Source organism: Mustela putorius, unplaced genomic scaffold, assembly GCF_011764305.1.
Source record: "Mustela putorius furo isolate JIRA1106 unplaced genomic scaffold, ASM1176430v1.1 tig00000083_pilon_pilon_pilon, whole genome shotgun sequence".
In the NCBI taxonomy this organism is placed as follows: Eukaryota; Metazoa; Chordata; class Mammalia; order Carnivora; family Mustelidae; genus Mustela; species Mustela putorius.
This window is the reverse complement of record NW_025421273.1, coordinates 22,290,396-22,301,981: the sequence shown is the minus strand read 5'-3', so window position 1 is coordinate 22,301,981 and position 11,586 is coordinate 22,290,396. Positions and strand designations below refer to the sequence as shown.

The 11,586-nt window shown below is 40.6% G+C and overlaps 1 protein-coding gene across 1 annotated transcript; it reads left to right on the top strand.

The window, feature by feature from the left end:
• The first annotated feature begins 9,184 nt into the window (after positions 1–9,184).
• FGFBP1 (fibroblast growth factor binding protein 1) lies at positions 9,185–11,445 on the top strand. Its single transcript, XM_004773391.2, has 2 exons — positions 9,185–9,271; positions 10,319–11,445. Exon 2 carries the CDS (start codon positions 10,339–10,341, stop codon positions 11,098–11,100), a length of 762 nt encoding a protein of 253 aa, XP_004773448.1. The 5' UTR covers positions 9,185–9,271; positions 10,319–10,338; the 3' UTR covers positions 11,101–11,445.
• Positions 11,446–11,586: the final 141 nt, after the last annotated feature.

The following is an 11,586-nucleotide window of genomic DNA, read 5'->3' as shown; positions in this document are numbered from 1 at the left end:
AAAGAAAAAAATAAGCCATTTTTTTTTTCAACAAAACATGGTAAATGCTTAGAACCACCTCAGTTCAAGTGAATTCCCACCTGGAAAGGATACCCCTGTCCTACAACCCAGATGACATCACCTGGCCCAAGAGCTTATCCCTGGAAATGGCATTGTCCCAGTTGCCATCTCACCTTGGACTCCAATCCAACCTCTGTGCCAGAGACAACTTCATTTCAGTCTGAAATCTCTGCCCCAGCAATGCCCATGGACTGCCTATCTTAAGGTTATGAATTGGACATAGGACACATTTTGCTTTTCTTCTTTTGATATTAGGAACTGTGTCGTTTCTGAGCTCATATGCTTAGCTCACGATCCTCACATACTCCTTGCTCTCTTACAAAATAACCCGCCCACACACACTCCCATGTCTAAAGGGAAATCTGATAGAGGCTACTAATATCTGTGTCATTCAATAAATTAGTGAAAATTAATTGCCGTCCCCGGGAGACACCTGCTTTATAACAGTCTAACCGCCTGACCCACTGGGTACAGGACTACCCAATCTTCAATGCCTTTTCCTACTATCCCCTACTAGCTTAGTACCACTGCATCCTCCCTTGGTTTCCAATAATGACCACCATATGAGTTCTTCCTCTTAGTTACACACAATACCATTAATCTTTAACATATACTCTTTACTAACTTATCAGTTCATATCCTCTCTACTGCCATTAGTGCCCTCAGAGACACCTCACTATTGAGGCTTGGGCTTCCTCTTATACCTCCTGGAATCCCTGGGCCACTTTTGAAAGGGATATGATGGCCAAGGGCCAGTTATCAAAAGATGACTGCTGGACTGCCATCCTGACCCAAAAATGCACCAAGATATTATTGTCAAATTCACACTTTTAATAGCTCCCGATTCCACCAAGGTATTGTTAGAGACCTCCCAAAACTCCAGACCTATTTTTTTTTTTTATTATGCCATATAACAGAAAACCTATTTATGGGGTGGCCTAGAAGGACTCCATATGCCTCTACTTGAGTTCCTCTATACTATTTCCATAATAAAATGTCTTCTTTCCTTTTGAGGGCAACTTGTGCCCTGCTCCTTAAGTCTCCATGAGCATCACACTAAGATTTCCTTAATATGATGTCAAAATATCAGAGGACAGATTGAATTAATTATGTTTTTAATAGTCTTTATTTTATGAAGTTTTGATATCTTGGAGGACCTTACAAACTTGAGGAGAGACTTCCCCTCCCAGGGTTAATTAATTGCTAATATAGCAACTGGGAAATATCTCTCATGTGCAAGTTAAGCAGCTCCTTTATCAAAAGCAAGGTGAACTCTCACATAGCAAACTGCTATTCCTCTAGTCTAAATCCACCCAAGGCAAAGCACCAGACAATAGGGACACCTGTAGGTCCCAATGCTCACTGAAATTATTTAGAATGGCCAATTCAAAACTGTTTATGTTGCCCTGCTTCACCTTTCCTCTGGAAACCACAGTAAAAGCTCTGGATCATGGGACGCCTGGGTGGCTCAGTGGGTTAAGCCACTGCCTTCGGCTCGGGTCATGATCCCAGAGTCCTGGGATCGAGTCCCACATGGGCTCCTTGCTCGGCAGGGAGCCTGCTTCTCTCTCTGCCTCTGCCAGCCTCTCTGCCTGCTTGTGTGCTCTCTCTCTGACAAATAAATAAATGAAATATTAAAAAAAAAAAAAAAAAAAAAGCTCTGGCTCAAACTTTCCCCTTCCTCTTGATTCTGCTTCCTGACCAAACAAGATGCTTCCTTATGTGGCCCTGCATGGTATGACATGCCCTCTTCTCTTGCGAAATGTAAGTTATAAATTCTTCTTTCAATGGCATTATCTTCTCCTACAGTCACTTACTCAACCCCATAAATTAAAATCCCAAAGGTAAAATTTGAGAAACTCATCCTACACAAACTTTACCTTCCATGACTTATAAAAAAAAAACTTCTAACAAATTTTCAATTTTGTTTCTGTTGTTTTCAGTTTTTTTCCTATTATTACAATCAGAATAATCTGATAAATGCAAAATCCAATTTGATCTCACAAATATGTACTAAATGCTTTCTAAGCTTTATGTTCGAGATCTGGGCTAGAGATATCACTACCCAAGGCAATGATAGTGGCATGTACATGAATGAACCACAGCAAGGTGAAAAATCAACTGTAATAATGATGAAGTCTGTGAAAAATTTAAGAGAACTAAGATAAAAACTATAATGAATCTGTCAAGGCCAGAGGGACTTGGAGAATTTGCCAGGTAGATAAGGATGGAATGGAGTTTTAGGCAAAGATAACAGTTTGGCAGAGGTAATGTGTCCTGAAACAACCTGACATGTGAGAAGAAGAGTGGACAGTAAGCTAGAGCCCAAGGTCATGTGTGTATAGTGTACTGGGTATTGACCTTGAAGCTAACTGGGATCAAAAAGGGAAAGGCCACAGATGTTAGACTCAGAAAAGTGGATATTCTTCTGTAAGCATATTTGAAAAAAAAAAAAAATCATAGGCTTGAGGCTAGGAAGTGACAAGATGTCACCACTACAGGAATTATCACGTAGCGACCTGTAGACTAAGCTGACAGTCTTGAAAGTAGGAGGCAAATCACATTCATCTTGCATTCTCCATCATGACTAGTACAGCACTTTACGTAGAATTATTCCTGAGTAATGATTGAATAAATACTGTTCTTGTTCCTCCAGCTGAGTGTCTCTTAACTGACTGGCTCTTAACCAGTCTCAGACTCTTAAGAAATTCTCCCTGCCTCTGGCTAGGTTAGAGTTCCCCACCCAGATCACCCCAGCTTTCCCTCCAGTATAGCAATTACTCCTATATTGTCATGATTAATATCCTTGCCATTCCCCCCCCGTTATCTAACATCATTTTGATGAAGAGGACCATGTATGTCATCCTTAACTGTATTCTAGTCAATGACAGGGAAAGCCTGGGACATTAGGTGCTTTACGAGTGCTCTTCGGGTGAAGAGAAGAATGAGTGAATGCAGGATGATTGAATGACAGAATGAGTGAATGACAGGATGAGTGAATGACAGAATGAGTGAATGACTGACTCGCAGAATGAAGAACATCTGGTTAGAGGTCAGCCCTGTTCTTCCTGGAACCAAACAAGATCAGCATGTGAAAGTGTTTTGTTGTCTGGGCGTAGGTGCCATTTGCTCTAGGTGCCTCACAGGCCTTTCCAGACCTGTTTTATGACACTTTTCATCTAAATACCTTCACCTTTCCATGTGATGGAGCAGCAATTCATTTGCTCGTGGACATGGTGACTCACACAGCAATAACACAGAGAAAGGGTAGTTTAATTTCTCACTTTGCCAACTTTCCAGGATGTAAACTGGCACTCTTTGTGAAAAAAAGAAAAAATATATTAGAGACTGCAAATTCAAAAGAGACACTCTCTAGGACCTAGGTCTCTAGGACCTTCTTCTGTCCCCAAGATAATGAGGTGGCAAATGTGCATACATGTTCATACCCGTCTGTGATGTATGTATGTGTGTGTATGTGTGTATAGGCGCACAGCCATCTGTGTACTTCAGAAATTTTATCCAAAAGGACAAGACTTCTTTGTAAGATGTTTAAGATGTTTTAGAGTGATTTTCTTTAAAAATAGAATAGGATATGAAGAACACAAAGAGGATGAATGAACTTACCTTGTATGAAAAATTTGTTATAAAACACTAAGAAAACTTTTAAAGAACACGTAAAACATTCAAACAGCTTTATTACCTGAGGGGAAAAGCCCCTGTTATTATTGGGTTGATCTATTAAAAGTTGCTGATACTCTGCCATTTTTACTTACCACATTTTTGGGGGTTTAATTTAATACAAAACCATGAGTTCATTTTAAGATGGATTCAGAATAAGAACCAAGTTTTGCACATGGCTTCAAACAAAATGGGCACAATATTATGGAGTGTGACATAGGGCATTCCTTTAAGATAACTAAACTTTAATATATTTTTAATTTGCACTCATACTGAATGTTGTCCCATCAACTCTCTGCTGTCCATTATTTTTCTTAAGTAAAATTTTAGCAGTATGCATCATCTGGTTCCCTGAATGGGAATTCTGAAATCTCATGGCTGATGAGACTTTAAATTTGGGATACCAGTACTGTTCTGTAGGTTAAAGATGAGTGTTTTTTGTCACCTAATTAGACTTCAGCTGATGTTATTTAGCCAAATTTCTCCTTTTCTGACAATGAATAAGTTTTCAAAGCACATGATTTGACCCAACAAATTAATATCCCTTTGATGGAGCAATTCAGCATTTTGTCTGAACATGAGGTCACTGTTGAAAAAAGGACTGGTTCTCTACCAGTTTTGGCCTGGTATTATTGCATGGTTAAGGCTCAGCTAAGAATAAAATCTCACCCAGGGATAGAACAGTGACTGCACCTGCAGCCCACAAGGTCAAGGAACAATATTGCAGTAACAAACACATAAGAGTAAAAAATAAAATCAGCTTTTCAACTTGAAACCCCCTGCCACCAACCAGATTGCATAAGACATGCATTCAACAAACAGCCTTAACCTGTAGATGGTCACCAATTATGTTCAGACTTTATGGAACCCCCAATGGAAACCTGATATCCATCACTTGAATATTTGATGAAGAAAAGAAAGACATAACCTTGGTCTGGCCATGATAAAAACACCACGCAAACTCCAAAAGGGACACAGACTCAAAACACCTGCCCAGTCCTCCTGAAAACTCTCAAGTCATCAGAAACAAGGAAAGATGGGAAACATCACAGGCAAGAGGAACCTAAAGAGTTATGAGTCCTCAATGTCACATGAAATCTTGACTGGTATCATCCATTAGGACATGAAAACTTACGTTCTTACCCAAATCTCCACATGAAGGTTTGTAACAGCTTATTCATAATTGCCAAAACATATCAGAAGAAACTGGTATATTCTTTAGTATTCTTTGGATAAACTGTGGTACATCCAGAAAGTGAAATATTATTCTGTGCTAAAAAGAAATGAGCTATCAAGCCATGAAAACTCATGGTGGAAACTTAAAATCTTATTACTGAGTGAGAAAAACCAATCTGAGAAGAATAAATTCTATATGATTCCAACTACATGGAATTCGTCAAAGACAAAACTATGAAGACAATATAAAGATTGGTGATTACCAGAGATTGGGTGGAGGAGGTATAAATATGTGGCACACAGTGGATTTTTAGGGCAGTGAAACTACTCTGTATAATGCTATAATTGTGGAAATATGTCATTATACATTTGCCAAAATACACAGATTGTACACCAAGAGTGAACTATTATGGAAACTGTGGACTATGGGTAATTATAATGTGTCAAGGAAAGTTCATCAACCATAATGATTGTACACCTGCAATGTAGGATGGTGGCAGTGTGAGTAGGTGTATCAGAGAGCAACAGGATACATATATGGTAATTCTCTGGGAATTCTGCTGGGAACCAAAAACTACTCTTCAAAATAAGGTCTATTAGTGACTAGTACCTAGAACATTAGGTAAAAAGTATGGAGGGCAGGGCGCCTGGGTGGCTCAGTGGGTTAAGCCGCTGCCTTCGGCTCAAGTCATGATCCCAGGGTCCTGGGATCGAGTCCCGCATCGGACTCTCTGCTCAGCAGGGAGCCTGATTCCCCCTCTCTCTCTCTGCCTGCCTCTCTGCCTGCATGTGATCTCTCTGTCAAATAAATAAATAAAATCTTAAAAAAAAAAGTATGGAGGGCTGAATAAAATATGGAATCTAGTAATAATGTATCAGTGTTGATTCAATTGTTTTATAACTGTAACACTATGAAGGAAAAGACAGGTGATATGGAGACCTGGGTGGGATATGGGGCAAGAGAAAAAATTTATAATTATCTTGCAAGGCTTATAATATTCTTACATTTGAAAATATATAAATTTGGAATGAGAAGAGAGAGAGTTTACAATTTATCAAAGTTTGGGCACATTAATTTCTTTTTAATAAGAACATTGGAAGTGGCCTCCACTTAATTCTTCTCCAGTGGTGTGTCAGGCATGTCCTCAGCCTATCTGAGCCTCAGCTACATGTCTATACCATGAAAATCCAGCATGCACTTTTCTCTTCGGGTTTGTGTAGGAAAAAGTCAATGAGCCTTTACATACTCCTCCAGGAGGCAGTGACCTCCTTCATTCTTGGAGCATGAGGAAGCAGTGGGAAGCTGCTGTGGACAGCCTTACTAGGGTTCCAAACCTCTCCAGTTTCCTCAGGGCATTATAGTAGAATTGCATCATTTTCTCAGTCTACTGAAATGTGAAATAACAGAGCCTCATCACAATGCTGGCACATATAAACACTAACTGGGAGTGATAATCTATTTCTCTCCATGAACATCCATGAAAGGATGGAGAACACAGGCAATAGTGAGGGGACCAGTGACACCAAAGGGGAAGAGATGACATATGAGCTGAATCTTGAAGCACAAGCAGGTGTGTGCCTGGCAAACTAGAACTGGAAGGACATTTCAAGTAAGGGTAGCAGCAGGATTAAACACAGGAATGGATGAATGGATAAAGAAGATGTGGTATATATACACAATGGAATACTATGCAACCATCAAAAGAAATGAAATCTTGCCATTTGTGACGACGTGGATGGAACTAGAGGGTATCATGCTTAGTGAAATAAGTCAATGAGAGAAAGACAACCATCATATGATCTCCCTGATAAGAGGAAGTGGAAATGCAACATGGGGGGTTAAGGGGGTAGGAGAAGAATGAATGAAACAAGATGGGATTGGGAGGGAGACAAACCATAAGTGACTCTTAATCTCACTAAACAAACTGAGGGTTGCTAGGGGGAGGGGGTTTGGGAGAGGGCAGTGGGGTTATGGACATTGGGGAGGGTATGTGCTATGGTGAGTGCTGTGAAGTGTGTAAACCTGGCAATTCACAGACCTGTACCCCTGGGGATAAAAATACATTATATGTTTATAAAAAATTTTTAAAAATTAGAATTAAAAAAAAAAAAGACAGGAATGGAGCAAGCAAGTGTACCAAGTATTCAGGAAATGTTGAACAAGTGGTTTAGTGTGGCCTGATTAGAGGGTGAGTGTGTGTGTGTGTGCGCGTGCGTGTGTGTGTGTGTGTGTACATGAGTTTGGAATGACAGACTGAGCCAATAGGGAAAAAACTACACAACTTGGTCTAATATTGTGTCCCCTGCATGGAAAAGAACAATCAAGGCAGAAGTTGGGATGGGGTCACAGGAAGACTAAAGGTCCATGCAAAGCCGCTGGGCGAAGTTCCATGTTCCCTAGCAAAATTTAGAGACAATTCTCAGAAAAGATCCTGAGGTCCATGTTTTCTTATAAATATGTTTCATATTCTGATCTACAGTCCTCTTCCAGAGAACTTGTCTTCTTCTTGAAGATCAAGATGAATTTTTCATTTTGCAGACCACTGTGGTCAATAGCTCCTTGGGAAACAAAGCAGTTTTATTTTGCCTATGTCTAAATAATTCCCCAAAATATCACATTGCCAGTGTGTGTTTATGCTCAATAAGGTGTTCAGGACAATGAGGATGGATCTTGGGGTGATCCTATTTTACAAAAAGCTTGGAGTTTGGAGGAAATAACCACATCTAATGAAATTCGTGAAGAAATTCCTTGAACCAGTCGATATCTATATCTCTGTGACCTTGGAATTCCCAAACAGGCTGGAAGAAGCCCACCATAGTTATGCTTTTGGTATCTTTATTGTGGGTCAGGACAATATCCTTTAAAACATTTTTATTAGATGCCAACTTAATTTCATATCCATACATCTGGATGTTACTCTATTTCTTAAAAGTACATCAAGTATCTACTTTTATTTTTATAAATGTATATATGAAAAAAAATCCATGAGGTCTGAAAATGCTGACCCCCATGCCAACATGCTCTCAGTTATTCGATGCTGGCTGTTGACACTTAGTTTATCAGGACTACCCAGTTTACCACAGTATCCACCATTTTTATTGTCCCTGTTCCAAAAACAAGGGTCAGTTGGCATTTACTTTCAGTCTGGTGCTATTGTTTCCTTATACTTGAGTTAAAAAGGAAAAAAAAAATTTCTTGTGCCCAAATATCATAAAAAGTGAGGCAACAAAATGTAGTGAAGTCCACATCTTTGTGAAATGAGTATCCTTCAGTATGCTAGTTGTGAAAACCAAGCACGTCTATTTTTAATGAACACAGCTTGAAACCCCATTATGAGCCAAATCTGTTCTGCTTCATTTTATGTGAACAATTTAGCCCCATAAAATATTTAGTATGAGCCCAAAATAAAGTATTACTGTTGTCAGCAATCTATAGATGAACAAATGGAGGTTCAGAGAGGTTAATTGGTTGGGGAAGCTCACACAACTAAAATGCCATCTCCAGGATTCCATGTAGGTCATTCTAGTATAAGACTCTGCCTGTGGAAGGCTGACCAGAGGGAAGTCCTTGTGTGTGACCTGAAGGTGATTTCAGCAGAAATTCCCAGACCAGGAATTCACTCTTTACCAGCCTTTCAGAGCCCATGGATTCTTCTGTCCACACAGTAACTTCAGGTGCCTCTGTGAAAATAGACTCGGAAACCAAGATGGCTTCCTCAGCTGCAGGCAATCATTCACAAACATTCCTTGAGAGAGACAGTAGGAATGATCAGACTGCATGTGGGTAGTCCCAGTGTTCAACTCTGGACTCCTCATCCTCTCAGCTTTGTGACCTTGAACAAGCCCTAAGTATAATAAGCTCCAATTTTCCATCTGTAAAATGATAGGAGTCCTGGTTACTGTATTGTGGGGTGGGTGTATTGGGAATTCAGGGAGAGCTAGTACAGGTCTTGGAAGCTATGACAGCTATTGCTATTATTTATAACTCTCCCCGTAGATATTGCTGTTGGGGTCCTCATCCCATCAAGAAGGGTCTTTGCAAGGCTGAGCTGTCCTCCTACCCTGGCCACCGGGGGAAAGGGAAGGACTTGAAGGAAGCAGGTATAATGCCCTACATATACCTCCTCCCACAGGATTACACCAGTCACTTTCCTGCAGTAACTGGCTTCCTCCCAAGAGGCCTGGCTGGGAGGAGTGTGATAAAGATAGACAGGGGTGTGTGTTATAAAATTCATCTGCCAGAGCTTCAATAAAAAGGGCCTCCCTGCCTGCCACAGCAGATGAGACCGCTGTAAACCTGCAAGCTCACCTCACTCCCACATCTGAGATTACATTGGATCTGCATACTCCGAATAAGGTAAGAGTCTGGCTCTGTTACGAGTTTGATTCCCCACCTTTCTTCTCACTACACTGAGGACTTCAAGATCCTATCAGGGACCATTCGGGCTGAGTCTCAATGCCCTGAGGAACAACTAGGTCTTTACGTGTTGTACCTAGGCCCCCGTCCACCCTTCATTCAGGAGCCCACATACCTGTGACTGTTTATCTCCCTTTTTCAATTCTAAGGAAAGACCACAAACCCAGGATGGAAATACGTTCTGAACCATTTTCTGGGTCTGTCCCTTATACAAGCAAAATCTTTATTACTTTTAAAATGGAGCACTAATGGTATGAATCATCTTATCATGAACTATACCAAATGAAACCCTAAGTAGTTTGTAAGTTTCTTATTTGTTGTCAATATTTCCAAAGGACAGAGTAAAGTTGAAATGCAAGAGGTGAGCAAAGTTGGTGGTATAAAAGCCAAAGAGATAAGTTATAGCTCCTTTCCCATTTTGTCACTTGCCCAGTATGGGATATTGAACAATTCATTCACCAGTGTGAGCCTGAGCTGCTACATCTGTTACCTGGGGGTGATTTATTTTTACTTACCAGGAACAGCTCTTGAGTAGATTATGCAAGGGAGAATCAAATAGTGGTCAAGGTCATAGCATACAGTATGTGTTAAATAGAAGTGATACCTCTTCTTTCTCCATTTTTAAAAAAAATCTAGTCTAGTGCATGGTATAGAGTATATATTCCATAAATGCTTGTTTAATGAGTAAATGAAGGAATGAGGGAGTGAGGGAGTGAGTGGGTGAGCAAACATAGGAGTAAGGGAGTAGTGAATGAGAATTTATTTGGCTCAGAGAGTCGTGGAAGTATAGGAGGTTTTTGACATTCAGGACTCAATTCAAGCCAAAATATGAAGAGATGTGCTGCTGGTCTAATAATTCCAGGAGCCAGGATTCTTGATCTCACTTCCAAGCAAGGAGGCATATGTCAGTGTAGAGGGAGGGTTACCCTGCAGCTCTGCATTGCTGAACTATTGCCCAGCACTGACTCACCTGCTCTTGTCAAACAGGTTTCCACCAAGCTGAAGCCATGAGGATCCATAGCCTCACCCTGCTCTCCTTCCTCCTTCTGGTTGCTCAGGTGTCACTGGTGAAGGGCAAAAAGGAAGTAAAGAATAGACATGTCAGCAAAGGCACCAAATTGCCTACTCTGGGAGAGACCCAGATTGAGCCACCCAAACGCCTGACCAAAGGCAAGTTTGTCACTCAAGACCATGCCAACTGCAGATGGGTGGTGACTGAGCAAGAAGAGGGCATCACCCTGAAGGTTGAGTGCACCCGAGAGGACACTAAATTTTCCTGTGTCTTTACTGGCAATCCAACTTCCTGCCTAGAGTCAAACAAAAAGAATGTCTATTGGAAACAAATAGGTCGGAACCTGCGCTCTCAGAAGGTAATCTGTGGGAATTCCAAAACCATCCTCAAAACCAGGGTGTGCAGAAAGAAGTTTCCAGAATCCAATCTCAAGCTGGTGGACTCCACTCTGATTCAGAATAAGAAACCCACCCAGGGGTTAATGGAGCCCTCTCCCAAGGAGCAGAGCAAAGTCAGTAAGGCCTTCATCAGGGAACCTAGCAAGGTCAAAGAGTTATCCCCAAAGGAGCAGAAAAAGGTCAAAGAGAATATCTCCTTGAGCTCAGTGGAGACTCAGACCATAGCTACCAAGGATCCAAAGTGTGTGGAGGACCCAGACTTGATAAACCAAACAAAGACGGCCCTGGACTACTGTGGGGAATCCTGGAGCTCTATCTGCCAATTCTTCATCACTATGGTCCAGGGAAGTTCATGCTAATGAGTCAAAAGAGAAAAAAGTCCTTTGGGAGGTCTATGTCAAAGTCCTTCAGTATGCTGTCAAGCTCTCTGAGTAAAATGAACATTTGTGCTATGAGAGTGCAGTGGAATATGTAAACAGATTTTGTAACTTTTGTTTTTGTGGTTTGGAATTTACTTTATATTCATTTCCTTAAATTTTTATTTCAGAGATTGTTTACCTCAATGTATGTTTCCATGCCCCACATAGCTATGGGTATATGAACAGTGAGGACCATTCTTTGAGCTGAATGAGCTGAATGATGATTCCAGTGCAATGTACTTTCTGCTGAATTAACAAATTTAATAAATCTCTGGGTATTTTTCAGAAATATGTTCAAGCATTTTTTGTTTCTTTATGTCTACTTTCAATGAACTCAAAATAGTCCCCATATCTGGGGGAAAAATATCTAAGTAATGACTCATCCTAAGTAATCCTCAATGTGACCCATTCCAAAATCCCTATCTT

Bases quoted from the DNA above. Each gene is read 5' to 3' on its own strand.
- FGFBP1 (XM_004773391.2), top strand. From the start codon at position 10,339: ATGAGGATCCATAGCCTCACCCTGCTCTCCTTCCTCCTTCTGGTTGCT.